The sequence below is a fragment of the Opisthocomus hoazin genome, chromosome 5, assembly GCF_030867145.1.
Source record: "Opisthocomus hoazin isolate bOpiHoa1 chromosome 5, bOpiHoa1.hap1, whole genome shotgun sequence".
NCBI lineage: Eukaryota > Metazoa > Chordata > Aves > Opisthocomiformes > Opisthocomidae > Opisthocomus > Opisthocomus hoazin.
The window spans coordinates 21536476-21562299 of record NC_134418.1 but is presented as its reverse complement, the minus strand read 5'-3'; the positions used below and the strand labels follow the sequence as shown (position 1 = coordinate 21562299).

Below are 25824 nucleotides of genomic sequence, written 5' to 3'. Positions count from 1 at the left end.
CCCAGATTCAGGCTGTGGTTGAAGAGATTTACCAATACAGCTACTCCTAAGTAGCCGATGGCAATAAAGTCTTTATGAAGTCCTGGTGGCGGGAATCTTTATCCTCCTCATCCAGAACAAGGAAATCAATGGTGTGGTAAGACCTGAAAATGGTGGTGAAATGAACAGCATGGAATATACAGCTTTTCCCAGTCACTGAGGAGGTAGGATGAGGTAATAATCCTCAAGTCACCCACAGTCATTTGTAGATGGGTATGAAAAAAGTCTCACGTCAGGCAAATCCCCGAAAGTGGAAAGTGCATGGTACAGTCAGGAAAGAACTCCCATTTTACAGTGTGCAAAAATGCGGCACTGAGTATATTATGGTCAAATGGTTAAAGGTAACCAAATCAGAAGTTTTCTTTTGGAAAAAAACTAACCATGCTTCAGCTGAGCAACTGCAGAGCACGTGAACTCCTGCCCTTTTAGGCAGGTTGCAAATAGCTGAAATGTTCCCATGCGATTCCATTGCAAGGTCAACTAAAGGGGAGATATTTGTATGTCACTGGAAGAGAGCAACACTGAAATTGCCAACAGATATTTAAGTGTGATATAATAGTGTAATATAAAATGGTCATAAAGAATAGCAGATCTGCCTAATGTGGTTACAGGGTACTGAATCACAAGAACCCTTAGAGGTCAATCTGAGATCGAGCTCACTCCAGTTTCTCAAACACAAGAAATGTTAGACAGGAGCCATTTTTATACCCTAATTATGGAGTATACCTAGTGCTAATTGTGGAAGCTAAATAATTACAGCGTTGGATCCACTTCAGATAGTGTGGGAAATGATTTAATACCCAGCGCAGACAGGACACCACTGTTTTTATTGCTGTGTAGCTGAAAATGCTTTTGGCAAATCTATGATACCTTGACTATTTTGAGCGCCCATTAACATGTAGCTCAAGGAGGCTTTGTGCTGAAACCTTGTCAGCCACAAGTCCCATCTTTCTAGCCCTGTCAGATCCTTAGGGTAAGATTTTTCAAGTACTGTTTGTTAACTTCCATATGTTTCCAATGAATTCAGTGAAAAAAATTCACTTGACATCAGTGAGACTACTTAAGTCACGGCTATGTATGAAAAATATCAGTATAATTAACACTATAATAAAGTGGCATTAAAAAATTGCTGCACACTTAGTGCTGACAGAGTAAGTTCAATGCTTAAAAAGTATTTAGAGAGTCTAGTTTTTCTTTCAAATATTTCTATACATATAGAAGACATTTTAACTACTTTAGGGCTGTGCTTGATTCTGTGAATGTGTTTACATGGCATAGCTAGTATATCAGCTACCAGTATGAGCACTCTGTTACCTGTAAATCTCCACCAAAATGCTAAACTTGTGAGCTGTGCTATGAATTCACTCTTGTTTATGTCTGTTAATTTTTGCCAGGGACTGCTGTATAGTTTGGTTGGCGCTCAGGGCAATGAGAGACTTGCTGTGATGAATCTTGGCTATAAACATTACCAAGGTATTAATAACTACCCACTTGATTTGGAGCTGTCGTATGCTTATTACAGTAATATTGCGATAAAGACATCGTTGGATCAACACACTATAAAAGGGGATCAGGTAAAAGAGTTAATAAGTGTATCCGAATTGGTTTTCTGTGCAAATGACTTTTCATATATTAAGATTAATTATGTGGCCAGAATATTTTTGTCTTGATATACAAATATTAGCTCATCTGATTGATGTCCCTGCGTATGGCAGGGGTGTTGGACTAAATGATCTTTGAAGGTCCCTTCCAACCCACACCATTCTATGGTTGTTACAAAAGGTATCATTACTCAATTGCTTAGCAAGGGGGAAACCAAATCAAAGTTAGGCTCAAATCCTCAGAATTGTCTGCAGCTTTACTTCAGTAAAGTCTCTTATTCTTGGGCCCTAATTCCTCACTCATATTATTAATTTTTAGTATAATTGAATGTGTTTATTAAGCTACTGATTTGCTGCTTCAGTAGCTAAACATCATGAAGTTCCTGCAAAAGATTAATTGTTCTCTCCATACTTTTACCTTTCCTATAATCAAATGTAAAGATTTGGCTGTTAGATAACTAACTGGTGAGATAAAGTTACAGTAAAATGATTGTAGGATGAACTGTGAAACAGGAGGTAACACAACTTTGTCAGTAAAGAATACTCAAGGTAGGCCAGTATTAGGACCCTGGTGTATCAGAAAGAATGATTATTGTACAAAAAATGGAGAGACTTTGATTGCCGAATAATTAAAAACCAGCAGATGGCCACCTAGATAAGAGTGCGGTAGGGTAGGTCTTCATCAAGCTTTCTGCCAGCCTTTTTTTTTGATCTCTTAAGAGAGATTTCAACAGAAACTAAAAGGTCTTAAAAGGCTTCAAAGAACTTCTTTGCCATTATTAAGTGCATTTAAAAGTACAACGGGGGGGGTTGTGTTCAGTTGCTGGTGTCTTGGCATATCCAGTGTAGAGTGGACTTACAGTTTTGCACTGTTACGAGGCAGTGAATGGTTTTTACGTGGATGTAAGGATGTTTCTTAATGCATTGGCCAGTGGAGGGGTGGTGAGAATTTTAAAACCCAGAACTGATAACAAATTTTTAGGGATAAACAAGAAGCAGGCACCATTTTCATTTTGGTGGCAGATGTATGAATTGATTGTGTAATAATTTTTGTTTGTCCACCTACTCTTCAGGCATTTGTTGAAACTATAAGGCTGATGGATGATGAACTGCTAAAAGCTCAAACAAAAGAAAATGGTGATGTCTTTATGTGGTTAAAACATGAAGCAACAAGAGGAAATGCAGCTGCACAGGTATAAAGCAATGCATTTCCCCTTTCTTGGTTTTGTACACACATCGTGTATGTACATCTATAGACTAGGTAGGAAAGTTGGAGGTGAGTGAAGCAGACAGACATTTCCTCTTTCAACCCAGAATTGCTTCTTTTTTATGAACTTGAACTATTTCCAGTGTTTCTGTCTGATGATACCCAGTGACCATGCAAAAAGCCATAACAATGATGCAAGGCAAAAGGGAAGAGTTGTCAAGAGTTAGCAACCTCCTTCTCTGATCGTTTTCATTGGCTTTGTATTTGATATGGTGCAGTTATTGCTGCTGAGACCAGCAGCAATATTTTATGATACTGAACCATCTGCATGCGTCAGAACTGCTTTCATCATTTACCTCTGCACTTAAATCAAGCCAGACTTTTGTGGTACTGACAGCTGCAAAAAATAACCCTGCTGTAGATTTAATATCAGTATATTTCACCACTGGGAAGCCCTCTGAATATTCCTGATAACCGAATGTTTTCAGACTGTCGAGGCTGTATAACTAGTTTCTGCACATACTTAAAATCTATTTAAGCCTTCAAAAGTCTGCACGTGCAGTTCCAGTTTCAATACTAGCATTTATAAAATTAATGCTTATGTTGTTTTCTTTTAGCAACGATTGGCTCAGATGCTGTTTTGGGGCCAACAAGGAGTGGCAAAAAATCCTGAAGCTGCCATAGAATGGTATGCAAAGGGTGCAATAGAAACAGAAGATCCAGTGTTAATATATGATTATGCCATTGTGTTATTTAAGGTAAGTCGTTTCATATTTTCACCTCAAAAAATCACAGAATCACAGAATGTTCGGGGTTGGAAGGGACCTCTGGGGATCATCTAGTCCAACCACCCTGCTAAAGCGGGGTCACCTAGAACAGGCTGCACTGGACCGCGTCCAGTACCTCCAGAGAAGGAGACTCCACAACCTCTCTGGGCAGCCTGTTCCAGTGCTCCGTCACCATCAGAGTAAAGAAGTTCTTCCTCGTGTTCCTGAGCTGGAACTTCCTATGCTTTGGTTTGTGCCCATTGCCCCTTGTCCCATTGTTGGGCACCACTGAAAAGAGCCTGTCCCTGTCCTCTTGGCACCCACCCTTACGCTATTTATAAGCATTCCAGTGACATGGATGTTTGTAAGTTACCTGCAGTGACACACTGTGAGACTGTATACAAGTGCTTTTAGATTTACTCTGAAAGTCAGTAGATAGTTATGGAGCTAATGCTGATTTTTACCAGATATGCACAAGAATTATAAAAAGAGCAAGTTAAAAGCTATTTAGTCACTTTGTTGCTAGCCAGATTCAGGATTAAAATACCACCTAAATTGTGGATTCTGATTTTTCCCCAAAAATCTGACCAGCTAGTAGGCATAGGCCTTGGTGTAGAGATGTAGGTGAAAGTTCGATCCTTTCTTAGAATACCCTCTATTAGATGTCTGGGATTTTTTTATTTTTTAGGAATTAATAGTCTCTGCAGGCCATTAGTTTTTTCCTGCTAGAAGAGGTAGGCAGAGGAGGCTAAACTCAGGCATAACCTGATCTAAGTAAAATAAGTTGTATCAGCGAAGCGATGTCACCCAGAAGACATTAAACGGTACTATAGGTTAGAGACATTAGTGAAGAACTGTTAGGTCTTCGTCTCATTCCTTTGGCAGTGGAGGGCTGTTCTCTACAAAATCCTTGCTAAAGTTTTGCTTGTGTTAATTTTGAGCACCCATAGTTAGACCCATGTCTGGAATTAATTTACATGGATATCATCAGCATAATGTCTCTGTATTTCCCTGGAGACACTCTGATACCCTTTTTCAGGAAAGCTGAGAGCTTATACTCATTGCCAAATCGTGAACAATCTGTGCACCTTTGAATGCTATTCATTCTTCCTCAGTTGCTGTAAATTAAAGATCTGTGATTTTGTTTACCCATAGAAATCACTTGGATTGACTGATGAAATAATTTTTGTTAGACTGAATCACTGAGATTTTGTAAAGCTGTGAATGACAGATGAGCACAAAGCTGCTTTTTTATTGTAGCTTTTTAAAGCTGAATAGCACCTACTAAATAATCGTATGAATGTTAAAATGCATTTTGAATGCATTTGTGTGAATTTTCACCAGCCTGTGTTCTGTGTTTGCAAACAATGATTGTTTCACATATCCATTTGCTAGGGCCAAGGTGTGAAAAAGAACACAAAACTTGCTTTGGAACTGATGAAGAAAGCAGCAGCCAAGGTAAAATGTAATAAATATTTTATTGTAAAAGTCCTAAACGAGGTGCTAATAATAATGAACTTTGATGTATATAAAATGCACATTATCATAATTCTGTGTAAATACTAGTTGCTTCTCCCAGTGTCTTCACTATGAATGGTGAAAGCCTTATTTCCCCCTATTGGGAGACTAGACCACTCAAAATCAGCCAAAATTTCTATGGAAGAAAAAGAATTCTCTCTACTTACCTATTCTGGAACTTGATGATAGTTAGGTGACTTACAGAGTGAATAGTTGATCCATGAGTATGTTTTTGCCTCATGTTCCTAAGCATTCTCTTCTGGAGCGTACTAGGTATGATTTTTCATAGGAGTCCCTACCAGGCTTGAGCTTTTGATGTGGTGATCTCTCCAGAGTCAGGTAGAGATAACTGCCATCTTTGAAAAGCCGTGCCCCCAGGCCTTGCTAAAATAACAGAGCATCTTTAAGTTGTGATGTGAGTGAAACAGAATAAAGACTAAGGTCTGGGTTGTACCTCCTCAGACTGTGCTGGGTGATGGTGCATTCCTGCAGCTCATGGGCTGAATGCAGAAGACTGCTGGCCTCCTGTCCACCACCCCTGAGCTGTGCTGGTTTATGGCTAGTTCTCTCTGCTTAGAGTTAGAACTCCTCCAGGCGATGCTGGTAGCTGGAAGAAGACTGCTCGCGCTCTCTCTGGCCGACTCTTCTCTACTTCAAGGAGAAGTCCCAGATGTCCCAAAGCCACCAGTTTTTTCCATAGCAGCGCAAAACGTTGACAGGCACCACAGAGAAGAGAATCCTCACTCTGTTTAACAATCTAGTACAGTCAGATTACCCAGGCCATGATCTGGTCCTTAGTATAAAAATAAAAGGATACCTAGACCTTGAATACCATCTGAGTTCTAGAACCAGAACTGACAATGACAGTAGTACTTCACTGCTGACCACCATCAGAAGAGAATTGTGCCGGTTCTATCCTCCCTTTGAAACAAGAGAAGACTACCTGTTCTACTACCTGTTTTGGAAAGGCTTGAATAAACTGAGTGGTTTTCATTCACACTGTGATCAATATTCCCTTGACTCAGGATTTGAGGAACAGATTCAAAGACGCATACTAGAGACAACAATTTCTTTACCCTTCTCAAACCCAGATACTTATGTTTTTATGCTCCGGTGTACAATTTCTATACAAAAATAATACCGTAATTATTGAAAAGTTTAACTGCTTTAGCATTTTAATGGGTAAGCTAGTAACACTGTTGAAATCTGAAAGGAAAAGGAATCCTTTTCCAGAGGACCTTTGTAAGTGCCAGTAGTATGCAGTTCTTTCTACAGAGATTACAGGAAGAGACTGTGTAGTGTAGAAGCCAATAGTAGCCAGCAAATAACTTGTATTTGTGCACTGAGAATTTTTAGGTAACTTTTACTTTATGTCACTGTTCTGGCATGGTTGCTGTTAAACATATATTATAAAATAAGAGGAAATAATATGTTCACGTTTATTGGCACAGAGCAATTTGAACGGCTGGCATGCTTTCAGCCACCATATGATCCACCAGTTTATGCAAGGAGATGGTGACTCATTGCAGCCAAACTAAAAAAACTGTCCCAGGAGGATTGTCTTCTCTTGATCCATAATCGTTGATGCAAAGATGCAACTTTGTAATAGCATGTAGCACTATCTTAAGCAGGTTCTGTATGGTGTTGATCAAATGAGTTTTGAAAATAGCATCGCAAAATTCTGTGTACATTGCTTCTTTTTTATTCTCACAGTAATGTTCTAGTTTAAAAGAAGTGGTTTTTTTGATTGCTAATCCTGTCAGCCAGGTTCTGGGAGTTCACAAGAACAGGTGGCCCGTTTTGGCTTTGCAGAAGAAACAGGTGAAAAACAGTCACAGTTTGCTCTTGTCAACAAGTACAAATCTGAATGCAGACATGGCTGAGACTCTGTAGAATAAGATGACACTGGAGTCTTATTCCTTGCTTTCAATATGAGACCACAGAAAAGAATAGCATGAAAAAAGCCATCAAACCTTTACCTCTCTTAGTCCCACATCAGTGTCATTTTACATGGATCGTTGTGCCAGGCATCTGGACTGGGTGCTCTCGTGACCTTCCCTAAATCGGGCAGCGGGTTGAAATTGTGAGGTGACCCAAAGCAGAAGCAAACGTGCCACCTGACACTGCTCTTCTCCTTCCCTAAGGGCTTGCCCCAGGCAGTGAATGGATTGGGATGGTATTACCACAATTTTAAAAGAGACTACAGAAAAGCAGCTGAACACTGGTTAATGGCTGAAGAATTGGGAAATCCAGATGCATCATACAACCTTGGTGTCCTTTATTTAGATGGAATTTACCCTGGAGTACCTGGTAGAAATCAAGTGAGTAAATATTGAATAGTACTATTTCTTACATATGGGCCCAGTTTGGATGTTTTTGCTTTATTCTTGAGATTGCTGTGTTTACTCTGAGTCAGATTTTGATACTTTTATCACAAAGAATGGTGTTACTGGGTAATTCAGTCAGATTGCTTAGAGGGAGGTGTACCTCAATTTCTGTTCCTGTAATTTAGAAACAAAGCAGGTGCAGGTTTAGCTCCAGGGACTGACTCTGCTTTCCTCCTTCCAGTGATGCTGGCCAGGATTGTGTGTGCTCTCGCATCGTGTGATCCGTTCAGTTTCTCTCAGTTTTAGATTGGAAAGGTTATAGGGAAAGGATGCTTCCCACAATAGATGAAAGCAGCAGAACCTTTGTCCCTGAATTGTAATCAGCTATGCTGCGTTCACGTAGCTTCTGTGAACCTCAGAACGGCAGTACAACACTTTCAAGCCAGACTTCCAGATGTAACTGTTTAATGTAGTCCTGATAAACTGCACTATTTTGATTTTTCTTTCTGTGACACAGTCCATTTTTTTAATTTTCCACATATCAATGAGAAAAGTTATTTTGCCCTAGTAGGAAGGGTCTACTTTGCTTATGTTTCTTTTAATTAACTTTGTAAAAAATGCCCTGTGTAGGTAGTTAATGACCAACAGCACAAACATAGTAAGGTAGGCTGTAATAAATGCAAGCAGACCTTGTGCTTGGAGCTAGAAGATGCTTCCAGTGTGGTGTTTGAGTTCTGAGATCTGGGTACATGCCAGCGAGCCTTTCTGCTGCCGACAGCAGCAATGCTCACCAACACTGCATTTGACAAGCACATTTTCCTTCCCCAGTGACCAAAATACACATTTTGGAGTAGACTGATTATAAGAGGACACCTAAAAGTGCCCAGGTTTCTTTATTCACCAAAGCCATGGGATAGAAGTGCTTCGTTATGGCTGTGATGGATACTCTGAAGTCTGTGCTCACTCACAGAAAACATATATCGATGGTTAAAAATTTCCTGAAATATATTATTTCAGGCTGGATGCTGCTTTGGTTTACATTCCAGATTACTGTTTCTGAGTGTAAAACATGGGGAGTCACACAGCCCTCCCGCTTCCACGGCCCTGGCCGTGCCTACACAGCCTGTGTTACCATCCGTAAGCCAGCTTCACAGGCTCGAGCATGGTGGCTGCGTGCCGATGGACGTGCTGAGCACTGCCGCTGCTCCCCAGCCTTCATCTGAGCATCTCGTCCTGTGTCTCGTCTCCAGGATCCCACAGTAATCTCCGTACTAGTGAATAACTAATTTGACTTTTGTCAGTGCACACAAGATTTGTGTGCTACCAGGTATTGGTTACACATTTAGACACTTTTCTATTTGATATTCAACGTATTACCAGAATTTATGTTTTTAAAAACCTTTTTCCAGCCTAAACTTTTAAAAAGTCAGAAGAAAGTAATTCAGTTCACCTAAGTACATTGGAAGTGGCTTGCCCTCGTTAGCCAATTGCCTCTATTAATTCATTTGATGAGATGAGTCCCAGGAAACAAAACTCAATAAACAATGATAATGCAGAGTTGCTAATTGTGTCTTGTTTCTTCACAGACAGTTGCTGCGCGCTATTTCTATAAAGCTGCCCAAGGAGGACATATAGAAGGGACTTTACGATGTTCTGTGTACTACATCACAGGAAATATGGAAGACTTCCCTAGAGATCCAGAAAAAGCTGTGATGTAAGGATTGAAACCATTTGTTCAAGGAGAATATATTTCTGGTGGGATTATTGGTGATTTTTTAAGTCCATAGTCTAAATGTCACCACTTCATGGTGCTTACCTCCACGACAAAAGGTTCTTCTGCAGTAAAGTGTGATCCACGTGAATATGTGTGTTGTTTAAGTGACCAGTAGTTTTTGAAGGATACTGAGTACTTTTAGTACTTTTTGTTCTGGAACAACTCAGAGACCTTGTGTCTAACAAAGCCATACTTACTTGATTTTCAACAACTGTCAGGCTCTTGATGTGGTAGAACTGGTATTTTGCATCAAGACAAAGACAGATAATTAGTTATAGCACTTATTAACTCATGTTTGTTTTCTAAAAAAAAGAAAAGTAATTTTTGCCAAGAAAAAACATACGATATCTCTGATATGCTCATGGAGATGAATGGACAAAATGTTCTCATTCAGTCAATAGTTACAATACTGATGCAACAACTACTGTGAAATCCCATAGTTTGCCTTATGGAAAAAGTCAGAAGGTGATCCTGTATCCTTTAGTGTCCTTTGAGTCAGTGTCAGTTGGGATAACGTTACTGGAGCACAGCTGTTCATTTTTCTTTATTGTTTGTTCTTTTCTACAGCTGGGCGAAACACATAGCAGAGAAGAACGGCTACTTGGGTCATGTCATCAGAAAAGCTCTCAATGCTTATCTGGAACTTTCATGGTATGTTTGTTCTGTTCTCTTCATTTTCTGTTTTTCACTAACTTCATAGCATGATAAGATACTTAACGTTGGGCCATCACCTCAAAAAAAACACAAATAGCAGCACCACTGAAATCAGTAGCAAAACACCCATTAACATAAAGGGAAGGAGGAGTTGACCCGAAGCATAATTTTACAGTCCTGACAGAATCAAGTGAAAAAGAGGGAGTTTGTAACGTGAAATAGCATTGTATCTGCTGACTGTGATTTTCACCCCATAGTGCTGTAGCATGTAGTGTGCACTGCATTAGCCAGAAGAATGCCTTTCAATTTTAATATTCCCCCTGTTCCAAAAACCACACTTTGCTTTCTCTCTTCTGTGTAATTCCATGTCATGAAAACTCAGGCTGCTGGATTAGATTTGTTCTTTTTTTGTGTATAGTTACTATTATCTTTTCGGTGCCAGATAGTAGGAGGCCACAATGAGCCAACCAGGAGGTTTCAAAATAGCCTTCAGGTTAATGCTCCATTTTTGCAGCGACCTGTAGGCATGAGCATCAGCTACTGTACCTGCAGGCATCAGACTGTCATGCATGATAAGAAAATGGCTTGGTTAGTCCTGCAGCCTCCCCTTGCTAGCACTTACTTAGTGCTTCAGGCTTAGGAAATCTACAAGAAACTGTCAGTGGACTGTTCCAGGGTAACCTGTTCCTAGAAGAAGTTTCTTTTTATTTGGTCCGTCGCAGACATTTCTCCTGAGACTTGACCTCACTTTTCAACACTGAGTGAAAGTCCTGTGCGCATGACAGGCAGGGTATTAGGATCCCAGAACGTCTGCTCTCAACAGCTAGGAGGAAGAATCTGCTGGAGTCTCACGTGAGATGCCGGTGACTGGGAGTGTATGGGTAGTCACTTATAAATACTGGTCCTAGTCATCTCTGGTATTGTTACGCTGCCAAGCAGACCAAGTACTGTGTTCCTCAGTCATCGGTGTTAGCAGCCACGTGTTCTATACACGTTAGTCATGGTAGTTTGATCTTCAGAGACAGATTTAGAGGTCTTAAATGTCGTTTCTTTTCCGAGTTGCCCTTTGGGACTTAAGGATCAGAAGAACTAACTTCCCAGCTTAGGTATCGTGAATCCCCTCTGTGGTGCCAGTTCTCCATTGTCCCAGATGTTTTTACAGTGCAAGTACAAAGAAGAATTTGTAATCGTGCAGAAGCAGTTGGGAAACAGGAGGTTACACCTGCTCATTCTGTGAGGGCAACTGCTTTCCCAGTTTCGTTTAAAGTTTCTTTGCCTAAGCACCTACTCTTGAAGTCAAATGCGTATTTAACCGTATTTGCTTCCAGTTAAACAAACCATTGGACCCTGAAACTTGCCACAGTTTTAGCTTTATGTTGTGGGGGAAGTCACTGGAAACATGACCCATAAGTAGGAAGCTTTAGCAGGAAAAAAAGTACACCAAGTGGTTTTTTTATATTGTAATTTTAAAACCAAACACATGATTTTAAAGACTTCCCCTTAATTTTGAATGCTTAGTTTTCATAATATTGAGTAGATGAGTGACAAAAAACATGAAAGAGATGCTGTCCTCTGGAATTACGAGCAGTGCAGTGCTGCAATACTGAATTGCTCTACTGCAAATGCAAAATGAGCTTTTATTACTTGCTTCACAGTCAGTGAGGTGCCTAGAGTCCATAGAGAGACTGACAGTTATTTTATTGTCACATTCAAATATAATAAGAGACAATTCTTGTTCCAAAGAACCTGTAGTCTAAAAAGATAAGAGAAGCAAGTCATAGAAATAAAAGGGTAAATCATACCAGAGAAGTACTCAGATGAACGTTTGACAGATACACACAGCTAAGTTAATTACAGATGTTTTCAAGTGGAGGAGGTAAGAGTCTTTAAGAATGTTTTAACTAAAACATTTAAATAGCTAATTTGGCTTAATATCGATTCAACTTTATCATCAGTCTTGCCGTTAGATTAATGCACACTGGAGCCAATCTAGCTTCAGTGCGAGAGAGGAAACACTGGAAATTCTGGAGATCCCGCATGGCTTGTTACACCAGGCATTGCCAGTAGATGTGGCTGTTGCATGCGTTTGCCAGCCGCTTGCTTTTAAACCTTGTACAAAAATTTTGCTCTTAGGTGATTTTATCAATTTATTTAGTCGGGTTTTTTATCTATAACTAAAATGCGTGTTATTTCTGTTAGGGTTTTCATGATTTATTTTATCTAACCTTAGGCATGAAGCTCTGCTGCATTATGTTTTAGCAGCTGAAACTGGGATTGAAGTGTCACAGTCAAATTTAGCACACATCTGTGAAGAAAGACCAGTAAGTAAATGTATTCACAACTCAGTATCCTAAAAGGAACACTTGCTAATGATAATGTGATCCTGATCTTTTATCTGTGAATGGATCAATTATTTTCTTTCCAGGACCTAGCAAGGAGATACCTAGCAAGTGATTGTGTTTGGAGATACTACAATTTCTCTGTTTCTCAAGTCAATGCACCCTCATTTGGTATGTATAAAGAATTCATTCTGAATTTTAATTTAACTTTTTTTAATATATTTCAAGAACTACGTTTGTTACAAATTCTACGTGAGTGAGCAAGTTAAGGGAAGAGTAATCTCTGCTTATCATACGTTTCCTTTATAGTGCTTTAATAGAAATATCAGGGGAAAAAAGGTATTTGAAGTGTTCTGTTTCAGCACAGCTTTTCTGAGAATTTCCTTTTATGGCATAAAATGGATAAATTTGAATAAAATAAATTAAAAAAGCTAAGCCCTGAAAAAATGGGTAACATTTGAATAAAATAAAATAAAGAAGCTAAGCCCTGAGAACAGGCTAGATATTTAGAAGCCTAAGCATTTAACTCAAGGTTTAAGAAAAAAAAAATAGCCATAGACTTTACAAGCTCATGCTGTTCAGTTTATCAAAGAGAAAATCCAAAAGTAAATATACTTCCATATCATAATTGAGTCATGAGAAACTAAGGAAGGCTAAATGATTGCTTATCTATTTTATTGTGAGTTTTGCTGTTAGGTTACAGAGTTTATCAACATTGGCACATTATCTTACCTTGGGGAACTAAAGGATTCTTTGTTTAAAAAAAAAAAAAGGCACCTTTCTGGAAGAGAAGGTTTCTTTGCATAGTAGTTACATTCCTTCGGCCTTAAATTTTACTACATCTGTGACTTTAGTGACTAAGTCATTTTGATGCCTTCAAAAGAGTTATTCAGTATTTGAAAGCATGGATCTGATTCTCTCACACGAAGGTTTAAGTACTTTGTAGTAAGCACGTAGAGAATTGGAGTGTAAGCTCTTCATTTAAATGCACAGCAGCGTGGAAACTGAATACCACACTGACAGAGCCTGAAGCCACAGGAGCTGACAAAGCCTGTTAGCTTTTGTGAGGATTTTGTAGATGCCTTAGCAAGGTGCAGTTTGGATGGCCCTTTGGCAGATCCACTGGTACAATCTTACATTAGAGTAGCTTCTGAAGACTCACGGGGTAGGGCTGTGATTCCATTCAAGTAAAGGATAGAAGGCTTGTGGACTTCAGTAGAGGAAGGATTTTACTACTTCATCTCTTCCTCACATGGATAACATAAGGGAAGTTTTATCTCAGACCCCTCTGTGCAGTAGTGGAGGATCAAATCCCCAGTGGGCCTGGGCTGGAGAGCCTAACCCTGGCAGCAGAGACTCCCGGGGCTTCACTATTGGTGCAACGCAGGGTGACCTCAAGGCCTGTTGCAGGATTGCTCTCCAGGCCAGGGCTGGAATGGTTGAGGGGGAACGCTCTGGGGGATGGTTCACTACAGCACTTGTGGTCTTCCACTCTGCATCTGTGCCAGCCTGTCCACGTAGTCTTTCTGCCTTTCCTGTTTGGTCAGTGGCCAGCTTGCTTTCTGGAAGAGCTCTGCTGTAAAACCAGGTGGGATTTCTAGGTAGCTGCCATAGAGGCACAGGGCAAGGGGCAGAAGTGTTTCAGACCACTTGGGGAAAGCTTAGGTCAGATAATTGTAGACTTGGTCGTGGGAGTTTTTAAACTCTTTAGCACAGATTAGTGCAACGTTATGCTTACTCCTGCTTGGGTCAATGCCCACTCTGTTGGTGCATTTCATGACTCTGCAGTATCCCAGAAAGATGTTTGTAAAATATTTGCTAGGCTTTGCTTCCTTCTGGACCAGGAAGATGCTATATGTATTGTTGTCCTGGGCTGGGTTGAATTTGAAATTAATGAAATTGTCATCAGCAAAGTTCTGTGACTTTTGGGATCAGTTCAGCTGCCATAGTGAGAGGTGCAGAACAAGCACTTGGGCAGCATGTTTTTAAGTCTCACCAAGTTAGTAGGGCTAACCTGAATAATACAGGTTGCCGAAAGACAGATTCAGCAAGTGAAGAAGAAAAACAGCATGAAGTCTCGAAGTCTTAGTTTTCATAAAAGTAACAATATCACTCACTAAATTTATTAAATAGAAACCGTGAGAAATTTCAACCAAGATAAATACTTTCAGTATTCAGTCTTTTGTAAAGTAGCCACAAACAGAGAGAAAGAGTACCTTTTCTTTTTTAATACACTGCTTTAAATAGAATTACTATTAACTTCTCCATCACATTCATAGCTGGTTAATTCTATCTCTACAAATACCCTAAATGATCTGCTACCGGTTTCTTCCACAGCTTATTTGAAGATGGGTGATTTCTACTACTACGGTTACCAGAACCAGTCTAAAGACCTTGAGCTCTCGATGCGGATGTACGCACAAGCTGCGTTAGAGGGGGATTCACAGGTGGGTCTGAAGTTGTAGTGTGTTTATAAAAAACCAAAAATCAGAGTTTAGAACAAACTGAGGATTCACGTGAGACTGGTTATTCTGCTTGGCTACATCTGTGCACTGAAGAGACCTGCTAGAATAAGTTATAAGTATTTCACAATACCTTGTGAGTCAATAGCTTCTGTTTCATAGTAATAGAAGTTAAACCTAGTATAGATGGGCAGTCTTAGAATTAGACTGTTTTGAAAGCTAAAGGTGAATGGCATAATTCAGTACTACCCTACTGTGACACAGTTGGTTCTGTTGTGACCTTGGTATTTTTGCTTCTGCAAGGGGAAGAGTTAATAGACTGCTGAGTTTTATTCCAGTCCTATCCTCTGCTATTTTGGGAAATAAACAAGAAGACTGATCCATTTCCCTTGGTATACTGAGTGAATCCTAGGGTGAATTGTGTTCACTCCACCAACAAAATCTTCATCTTAAAACGTTTTATAATGAAAAGATACACCATGTCACATTACCAAAGACATGCAGTGTTTCAACACTGAGTGTCCTGCCCTCGGACCCTCCTGAAGCGTCCCAGGTGAAATCCTCTGTTCTTCCTCTCCCTGTGACAATGTCCCCAGATAGTATCTTGGATGTGAATTTATTAGAGGTAGCATAATTGGGTTCTGGTTTAAGGATATTGGAACAAAACATTGCTGCTAATAAACTAGAAAAGGAAAGAAGAGAGTCATGAACAGTTACTCTGAAGTATGAAAGCCAAACTGATGGAGAATCCTGTAATACGTCTCCTGTGTGTTCATCTTCATGGCTCTGAAAAGACCTAATGATTGCCTCAGACTTGTCAAAACTGTATGATTAAGGATTTAAATTGTGTGGAGCGAATTTCTGCTCTCAGTTTCACTATTCAGATTGCGAATGATCTATAGAGCTAGGTGGAGGGGAATTAAACAGTAACGCAACAGGAATTATTTGTGCCTTCAGTCTATATTTCCCTAGTAGATAAAAGAATACAATGTGATATGGTGGCTGTATTTAAAGGTCACCTGGGTGTCCTGGTGGACGACAGGTTGACCGTGAGCCAGCAGTGTGCCCTAGCTGCCAAGAAGGCCAATGGTATCCTGGGGTGCAACAAGAAGAGTGTGACCAGTAGGTCGATGGAGGTTCTCCTCCCCCTCTACTCTGCCCTAGTGAGGCCCCATCTGGAGTACTGCTTCTAGTTCTGGGCTCCCCACTTCAAGAAAGATGAGGAGCTACTGGAGAGAGTCCAGCGGAGAGCTATGAGGATGATGAGGGGACTGGAGCATCTGTCCTATGAGGAAAGGCTGAGGGAGCTGGGCTTGTTCAGCCTGAAGAAGACAAGGCTGAGAGGGGACCTTAAAAATGCCTAAAAATGCCAGCAGTGTGCCCTGGCTGCCAAGAAAGCCAATGGAATCCTGGGGTGCATCAAGAAGAGTGGCCAGCAGGATGAGGGAGGTTCTCCTTCTCCTCTACACTGCCCTGGTGAGGCCCCATCTGGAGTACTGTGTCCAGTTCTGGGCTCCCCACTTCAAGAAAGATGAAGAGCTACTGGAGAGAGTCCAGCGGAGGGCTACAAGGATGATGAGGGGACTGGAACATCTCTCCTGTGAGGAGAGGCTGAGGGAGCTGAGCTTGTTCAGCCTGAAGAAGAGAAGGCTGCGAGGGGACCTAATAAATGCTTATAAATATCTCAAGGGTGGGTGTCAGGAGGATGGGGCCAAGCTCTTTTCAGTGGTGCCCAGTGACAGGACAAGGGGCAATGGGCACAAACTGAGGCACAGGAAGTTCCTTCTGAACATGAGGAAGAAGTTCTTCCCTCTGAGGGTGACGGAGCACTAGAACAGGCTGCCCAGGGAGGTTGTGGAGTCTTCCTTCTCTGGAGATATTCAAGACCCACCTGGACAAGGTCTTGTGCAGCCTGCTGTAGGTGACCCTGCTTCAGCAGGAGGGTTGGACTAGATGACCCACAGAGGTCCCTTCCAACCCCTACTATTCTGTGATTTTGTGATTCTGTAAAAATATCTTAAGGCTGGGTGTCAAGAGGATGGGACCAGACTCTTTTCAGTGGTGCCCAGTGACAGGACAAGGGGCATTGGGCACAAAATAAAGCATAGGAAGTTCCTTCTGAACATGAGGAAGAACTTCTTCCCTCTGAGTATGATGGAGCACTGGCACAGGCTGCCCAGGGAGGTTGTGGAGTCTCCTTCTCTGGAGATATTCAAGACCCGCCTGGACGAGGTCCTGTGCAGCCTCCTGTAGGTGACCCTGCTTCAGCAAGGAGGTTGGACTAGATGATCCCCAGAGGTCCCTTCCAACCACTAACATTCTGTGATTCTGTGAAAAGTAAGGAACCTCAGATTTTTTTCCAGATGATGTCTAAGAAAACAGTGTCACAAAAAATGAACGCCAATTCTTTTGCATTTTCAGTGTTCACCTGGGTATGTGGTTAGGAGAGGAGGCTCTTGTAATTATTCAATGAAGGTTACATTATACTAAATAAATTTATAGAAGACAATTGTAATTATTTAGATACTTGATGCTTACATTAGACCTTAAAGATACATGTGAAAATTTAATGGTTAAAAAGTGTGTATGCTTTTTATTGTTAGGGTTTCTTTAATTTGGCCCTTGTCATAGAAGAGGGCAACTCCATACCTTCCTACATTCTGGATCACTTGGAAATTGATCGGGCATTGCATTCTAGTAATACTTCACTTCTTCAGGAACTTTATTACAGGTGAGTCTTTTTTTCCCCTCAATCAGCATCTTCTGTTTTTCCATGTGAGTAGCATTTACTCTGGGGAACAGCAACTCGTGTAATTATTAACTTTGGTCATTTGTATGATTTAAGGCAGGTTAAGGTCAACATGTTTGAAATGCTTAAACTGCCTAAATATATTTCAGTTTATGCCTCTTTTGAGAGACCTGATTATATGTGGTTACCTGAAATAGCAGGTACTGGATTTAATGATCCAGGAAGTCTTTTCCAATTCTGTATATTTAAGTTCCTAAGTTAGGCACTGACAATTTGTATACTGTCCAAAACAATCTTTTAATGATAAATATAGCATAATTTTAATGCAGAATTTAAAAGTATGTAATTGGGATAACAGCAGTTGTTCCTATTTATTCTGCAAAGATGTTCCAGCCTGTTTATGCTCACACTGTGCCTCAGAGCATCCTGGCACAGGTGTTGTGGCACAGAATATTAGATATGTGAGAAGTTCACAGGTCTGCACCAGCATTGTTCATGCACAAACCACCTAGAGACCTCTGGTTCCAGTACAGAACTTAGGTTTCCTTCACCTGGGTAAAGCAACGTCTGTTGAAAAGCACAGCAAGAATGGGAAGCTTACACAATATTTGGTGGATTTGTGGAATTGCCTGACAGATATTTAAAGAAGGAGGAGCTGACGGTTGATACATGAAGCTGTGAACCAGGAATGAGTGGTTTATCTTCTGTTTTGCTAGTCAGTGTTGTGTGACCCAGAAAAAGTGGAGGTGACATCAACATTAAAATCTCATTTGTCGTTGCATCAACAATCCACTGAAATTGCTTTTCACTGCAGTTAGCTTGAACTTGTACCCTAAATTACCTCCACTCTGCATGAAATTACCAGTCACATAAATAGGGCTTCTGGACCAGGTGGTCCGTCTGGGACTGTAAGCTGGAGTCTGAAGTCTGCCTTCATTTGGGCTGAATCAGTCTGCTTTGCATTGAGACCATCTCCAGAGCTGACAGCGCTGCAGGGATTTCCCGTCATCAGCCACTTTTGTCCAGAAAGGCACATATTTTTACACACACACCCCCCTCCCTCCTCAGCTTGGTAGAAAAGAATCAGTTGTAGCTTGAAATAGGTGCCTGTGGTTTAGCTGTCTAAACTTCCCTGGTTGGTGAAGTCCTAACTGAAGGAACAGAGGAGCAACTCAGCTCAGCCCATAGCAGATACCTCATAGCTAGTCAGCTGAAGCACTCGTTAAGCTCTAAGACTGCATGATGTTGTACTCCATTGTCTCTAAAGGGATGTAGGCACCAGTCTCCTGCATAGGCAACCAGATTTTGTACATCTAATCTTGGAATCCAGTCCTGCTGCTGTTCACTCACATTCGTTAGAACAAAGTACCTTGGGTATGACCTTGTGCCGTGACTGCTTGGCAAGGGTAGCCTGGATGTTTAGACCCAGTGTTGTCTAATAAGAATATAAAAATGTACTCCTAGGATAAGGTATTCTGTGCTTAATGAGGTTAATCTATGAATTTTTACTTCACTGTCTGTGAAATAATGAAAATATATCTGCTTGTTTTTCTGGGTTACTGGGGTTTGCTGCAAACCCACTTGAGATTCCCAGATGACAGATGCCACAAAATTGTGGAGCGGGACTAATTAAGTATTTTAATCTTCCTGTTGTAGGTGCTGGAATAATAGTAACCAAGAATCAATTAGTCCATGCACATTAGCATTGCTTTATTTTTACATGAGAGTTATCTGGAACAGTATTATACAGTCTACTCTGGTATGTATTGCTCCTTTGGCACACGCACAGTTCATTTGGAGCACTACCTTGGCTTTGCACTGTGCTAATATATGTTTTTAAACTTACTGTTACAGATCTACTTCATGGGAACCTTTGTTCTATCAATTCTGGTTGCATTGGCAGTGCAATGTTTTCAGTCTTTAGCTGGTAAGTATTTGTCATAGTGAAAATGAAGAAATAAGAGTGATCTTTTTATTTCAGTATAAACTTCAAACACAAAAGCAGGAATTCCAGATTTGGTAGAGCTGCCTCTGAACAGCAGCTGCTTTGATGCAAAAGTCGTTTTTTGGTGGTTGAAAAGGGTGGATGACGCGAGGCATAGGTTTAAACCTGTTGGTTTCTGGAGAATTTCCCTTGATAAAGGAGATTCATAATAAAACATTAACTGCAGGAGATGGTGACTGGAAATAAGAGATTAATTCGTCATGCAGTATTGTTAGAGTAATTATAGGACTTTGATTTCATATGTTGTCTCCGCAATATGCGACGAGACTGTGTTCGCTGTTTCATGTGACTGGATCCGCTCAGATACAAGGTGGGAGAAAAAGTGGGGTTCAGAGACCTGGTACATTGGAGGAACTCGGCAGTTCAGCCTGCTCAGACCAGTAACCGAATCAGTAAATACATTCAGTCAGCACTTGCAGACTCCTCTGTCCTAAACTAGAAAGGTTTGTTGTGTGTTCTCTGTTCTGATGGGACAGAGAATATTAAGAGACAGAAAACCAAATGGCAGACTTCAGTCTCTTAAAACTCCCATTATTTTCTCACCGTAGTGAAAGAGATATCAGAGACCAAACTACATTGCTCAGGAAAGGGAAAAAAAGAACCCTACCATTACACGCAGAAAAAATGATTCATCATTTCAAAAGCATTGCCAGCTTTAACCAAGTGTTTCACTTTATATTGCAAGACAGGATCTTAATTGGGAAGTCTTGAAATGAATACTGCCAGTTATGAAAATAATTTCTTCCACTCAGTACATTTTCTTATGTTGTGGTTTAACCCCAGTAGGCAGCTTAAGCCTATGTCAGAAAATACTGTTTTCTGACATATTTCTGTAATAAAATACAGAAAAAAATACTTTCCACATTGACAACCCACACCTATAGGGAGTAGTTTTTTTAAAAAATAGACATTATATATAAAAAAGATTATCTGAACTTTATAGTTCCTAGGTAGCATTTAAGACACATAGCTGTGAATAATGCTGACTATGGAAATAATTCTGAAACCCTGCTTTCCTTTCTTACTAGCTATAATTGATGTAACTTGGGAATCATACTACACGTGTATGAAGTATAAAGTTACAGATAATTCTTCTTTCAATATTTTGTAACCTTCGAGTATTATCTTTATATTGTGATTTTATATCCATATAGTATTTAAATATTGATGAATAGGCTTCTTAGATGCAGTGGGGTCTTTTTCAATAATTTCTTTTGATGTTTTTCTGAAGCCCGTAATTCTTCTGGAGCAAGGTCAGAACCATCATCAGATGAACCTTCTTCCTCAGGGAATAGCAACGAGGATGCTACCAGACTAGGACAGCAAGAAGAATCTACTTCTTCAAACGATGTAGCGTGGCAGGATTCAGACCCTCAGAATCCTCTTGTTACAAGCTGAAGTGCAGTTTTCTGGAGGCTGACGTCCCGTCGGGAAGATGGGATATGAGCAACTACAAATCTAAGAACTGGCAACCAACCCTATTAGTGGCGTTAATAATGCAGTCCAACAGCCCAAGTTGTAGGGGAATTCACTGATGTAATTTCTCCACTATAGAGGAAACCCACCTTTACAATTTATTTAACACTCCAAACAGATAATGCAGATTATCTCATGATACCCAACATGTGATCATACTGTATTTCGTTGAAGGACTGGAAGAAAACACGCAAAGTCTTTGACTAATTGAAGAATGAGCAAACCTCCCATTTGTTTTTATGAAGAAGAAATTTTACTCACATACCTAGTATCTTATTAAGTTGTCTTTACTGCATTTTGTCTTATTTTACTGGTGAAGTTACCAGAGTTTTCCAAGTTGGAAGCATAGAAGCGATACAACAGTGAAACCCAGTCAACAACACTTTCCAAGTTCTGTGGCACGTCCGTCGGGACTTTGGTACATGCAGTGATAACAATTACTTTTTTTGGCATTTTTTGTTCCATCCTAACTCTTTGATGTGAAAAGTGCTTTGTTTTGAAAGAAAAACACCAGGAAGATGTGCAGTATGATCATAACGTAGTATTTCTGCTGGCTAACCCTTGAAATGTCAAAGTTTCAGAAGTGTCAGCAATTCCCTCAGGGACGCAAGAGTCAATGTTTCCCCTCTCTGCCAAGAGTCGCTGATTAGAGAAAGTAGCTTCCCTAATGAATAAATAAAAGAAAATTTAAGTGTGAACAGGTGACACAAAGTGAACGAACAGTTTATTTTTGGATTCTTACGTAGATAACATTGGAAAGGATTTATTTCATGTGCTACAGTAACTCTTAAAGACACCTGTTTAAATGACGGTTATTTTGGTAAATGTTAGCTGGCTTATATGGATGATGAGTACGGAGTGCAAATGCCTTCTGTCTGATTTAAAGCTGTCAGGTAAGTGGCTGTAGGAAAGGCCTGACCTTTAGCGCAGGTGTGCATGCACCTCTGCAAAATAATGTAGATCACAGACTATAAATTGCATCAGTCTATGCATTATTGAGGGTTAAATCCACTCTCCTTGCACTACATTATTTACTCTTGTAAATAAAAATATTTTTCTAATTCAGCCTGTATGTGAAGGATTTTTATTGTTTTAAAGCACCTGTCAGATTAAATTCTTGCTTCATAATATCTTGCTGTTGCAAATTCTCAGGAGTGTTATTTAGGGGTCTGTTTTCTTAGCTTCAGATGGGACAATCAACCTTCATTTTTGTTGAGGAATACAGCATTCTCACAGAGCAGACCTGGAAGAGTTTTTTGGTTTGTTTTTCAATCAAGACATGGGATTTTTCAGTTAGAAAGGGTCAAAAAGGAACTAATTAAAAGATAAAAAAAAAAAACAAAAAAAAACACCTTCAAGAGAGATTAAAAAATATATATAGAACACTGTATGTATACACATATCATCAGGGAATGCTTCTGTTGCAGAAAACTGAAAATTGAAGAGTGTTTGGAGAAGAGTTGGTACTTCGAGACAGCAATTCCATTGAGTAAGCAAGGGGGAAGAAATCCAGATGCTAAAGCTTTTTTTTTTCCTTTCCATACGTATAATGAGAAAGTGAATTAAGTGTTCCACATTACTGATTTTTTCATTTATTTGAGTAAGAACAGTGCAAATAGATTACTTTTTGTTCTTAGTACAGGTGTACATAGAAGCTATGTAATATTTTTTGTTCTGTTTTTTATGTATAATTTGGTATTCCTTTCTACTAAGTATGCTGAAGTGTTACAAAGGAGCTTCACTTCTGCATCCTGAACAGTTGTTGACGTACAGAGGTTATATGCTGTGCTTTTGGTATCCGTTGCAAATGGATCACCACCATTTTCTGAGTCTGTTTGCAGTTGCAAAACTTTGTGCGGCTAAGTTTGATTATGTCAAGTTCCTTAACAGAAATGTATGGATATTTTAAGAATCTGCTCAACTTTACATTTATCACTTACAACAGCACAGAGTTTTCTTTTATTAAAGCAGGCAGGGCCAGCTGGTGAACCCAGAGGTATTGCAGAAAATCCAGGGTAGCCTTTGAAGATGAGTAAATAATTTTCACATTGTAGGCATGATGTTAGGCCCAAAATGACACATTCTTAGAATGGTCACAAAAACCCCCTAACTACTGAGACATACATATGGCAAGTCTTGCTTGTAGTAAGCTACACTTGTAAGATGGATTTTACTACATGTGTCATGTCTACGTAAGTGACAGTCTCTAGCACAGAGAGTGCTGCTTTTTTTGAAGCCCCTAGCAAAGTATTAATCCCAGGGAAGTTCAGTGGTGGTGGCATAATTGCAACCTGTGTGTTGAAATCTTGGGGAGCTTAGCCAGAGTTAAGAGTTAGCAGTCAGGCTGACTGCCTTTTCCTCTCCAAAAGTAAGCCCGTGTTCTCATCTTTGGTGATTACCTAATTTGAGGCAGTTTGCCAGAAATGTGATTTCACATCTGTATTTCAGAAGACAATTGCTGAAGCTGCAATATATTTCTTGACGCCAGCAGTTAATAGTTAGGTCTTTGTTTGCTGTTACCTATTACATCAGAAGTTCCACCTAAGAATAGCTGAAGTATGTTAAGATAAGCAACTCTTCACAATAAAATGGCAATACTTAAGGCTGAAATAATAATAGCTGCGTTATTATCCTTCACTTCTTGTAAGATCTAGGAGGCTATTATTTGACAACCCAGAGAATCAGAGCACTCCTGGAGAGAAACACAGGATGGTTGGTTAAGCAAAGCAGCTACACAATTCTACTACATCCACATTAAAAAGAAAAAAAAAAAAAAACACCCAGAAAAAGAAGCTCCTCCTTATGTGGGCGATTTTGTGAGCACTGCATGATGCTGTTTCCTGGTCCACACAGTGATGGGCATTACATCCCACTACACAGGCATGAGCGCGTGCCTAAGGTTATGTGTTAATACATGTTGAAAATTCATACCTTGCAATAGAAATTTATTCAGTGATAAAAAAAGGGCCAATTCACGGAAACTAGTCCTGGTACATTGACTGTGATTATATATATGATTAGAAGTGTATCCACTATTGGACATTTGAATTCCCGTTTGAGCTATGAGGAAGGCATAGATGGTCTTTCAAAGCACACAGGAAACATGGATTATCTGAAAAGAGGTTTGTTTTGTAGCTGGGTCCTGTCTGTGTAATGGACTATGACATTGAACACTGGCTGTTGACCCTAATTGTGGATGAAATGCAGCACAAAGGTACGAAACAGGTTGAAGAAGCTTCGGCTGAGGAATTTCACCCACACCCCCTCTCCTCCCTCCTGTAAATGCATGAACTGCATTCAGAGACTGGGACGTAGAAAGAGAACAGAAGTGAAAGAAACAGCTGGGGTTTTTGAAGAACAAGCCCAAATGCAAGGAAGCTAAAGAACAACAAGGGAAGTCTAAGCATGGAGTGATTTCCCATGCTGTCTTCTAAGATCTAGGTGACAGGAGCAATTCCTGAATAATTAAGAGCGTTGTAAATGGAGAAACAGTAGTCACTGGGACTTAGATGTGCTGGAAATGCATCACAGCTTGGATGTTTATGAAAAGACCTAATTCCTATGCCAGAAGGCAAAATTATTATTTACAGTAAAAAAAGTAACAGCGAGTCTCTGCCTAAGTACGAGGTATCTGCGTTAAAAGCAGCTGCGTACAGATTCGTGTAAGTGAGCGTCAGAACCCAATAAGAAAGTTCCAAACTGAAATTACAGCAGTGCTGTGCGCCCATTAACTTCAGGGACTTGGGCTGTTTGGTAAGTGCTATCAGACACCCATCCACCTTTGGGCGTCTTAATTACCCCTTAGAAGAAAACTGGCTGCAGCAGGTTCGTTTATAGCTCTCTGTTCAGTGATCTTTCCTCTCTGCTAATGTACTCCCTGACCTTGCTCACTCCCAGGTTCGCATCTTCCGATTCCTCTTGTTCTCCCTCGTTTGCCTGTGCTGGGCTAGCCTTAATCGCTCATCAGCCTTCCAGATGATAGCTCCTCGTGCTCAGCATTGCTGTTTGCGCTTACCAGTTCTGTCAGGCGAGCGGGAGAAAGCCCGAGTCCCTTAGCAGAGCCGAGCACCGTTTTATGACGGTCGCCCAAAGCAGGAACCAAGATACCCGCGTGGCATTGTCTATCTGTTCATTACGGTATGGCCTTGAGTCATGGATTTACACAGCGAGTATCTTTTAATTGTGCAAATTAGATTGTGTGAATAAACTAACGAAGGCCAGGCTCCACTGTCTGGCTGCATGTAGTTAAACTCTTCCTGAGAATCCGATTGCCTCATGTGCTGCTTGTTGGTACCAGTCCTGATCCATAAAATCCCCCGAATGGTGCCAGGGCGTTGCATAGGAGGGTACAACTTGACCAGGCTCCAGCCAGGTGAGGGAGCACGCTGCCGAGGAGTGGGGATGACCATCAGCCAGTGCCCAAGCATGTCCTTTCAGCCTTCTTTAGATTAATTGTGGAGACGAACTCCGCTCCACTCCCGTGCCCCCGCGCTCAGAGCTGCTCGGCAGGCTTGCTGTGCTGACATCGGTGTGCTCAGCAGCTGTCTGGAGACCACGGCACAGCCTTTCCAAACCTCACCGCTACTGGCTGACGGAGATAAGCCAAAGCCTCCGCTCGTGCATTACCTTCTGCCAGGAGGGCCAAAGCGTAGTTCCCACTCTGCTCTGCAGAGCTGGTGAGTGGCAGGAACGTTGTCCCTGCCTCCTCGTCCCCTACCAGCTCCGCCTGCGCTTCTCGCTGCAGGCTCGCATCTGCTGTCAGTGGTACATTGCCCTCCCAAGCCGGCTCCAGTTGCATGTGGATGGCTCTTCCGATTTCATTGTTGAGCCAACCACAGCACACTAGTCCCGGAATGAGTTAACCATTCCCATTTGGTTGGTTACAACACCAGTAGGGGAACCCCAG

At 40.7% G+C, this 25824-nt stretch overlaps 1 protein-coding gene across 5 annotated transcripts in view; it reads left to right on the top strand.

Annotated features, from left to right (window-relative positions):
- The window catches only part of SEL1L3 (SEL1L family member 3), a 39558-nt gene extending 17575 nt beyond the window's left edge, over positions 1–21983 (top strand). For all 5 annotated transcript variants that reach the window (XM_075420655.1, XM_075420654.1, XM_075420653.1 and 2 more), the window contains exons 11-24: positions 1434–1613; positions 2714–2833; positions 3465–3605; positions 5010–5072; positions 7277–7453; positions 9046–9173; positions 9801–9884; positions 12118–12208; positions 12313–12397; positions 14564–14673; positions 17292–17419; positions 19094–19196; positions 19292–19364; positions 20674–21983. In XM_075420655.1, coding sequence (XP_075276770.1) covers positions 1434–1613; positions 2714–2833; positions 3465–3605; positions 5010–5072; positions 7277–7453; positions 9046–9173; positions 9801–9884; positions 12118–12208; positions 12313–12397; positions 14564–14673; positions 17292–17419; positions 19094–19196; positions 19292–19364; positions 20674–20840 — 1650 coding nt within the window. In that variant the 3' untranslated portion in view covers positions 20841–21983. The remainder of the gene's footprint in view (positions 1–1433; positions 1614–2713; positions 2834–3464; positions 3606–5009; positions 5073–7276; positions 7454–9045; positions 9174–9800; positions 9885–12117; positions 12209–12312; positions 12398–14563; positions 14674–17291; positions 17420–19093; positions 19197–19291; positions 19365–20673) is intronic.
- The last annotated feature ends 3841 nt before the right edge of the window (positions 21984–25824 follow it).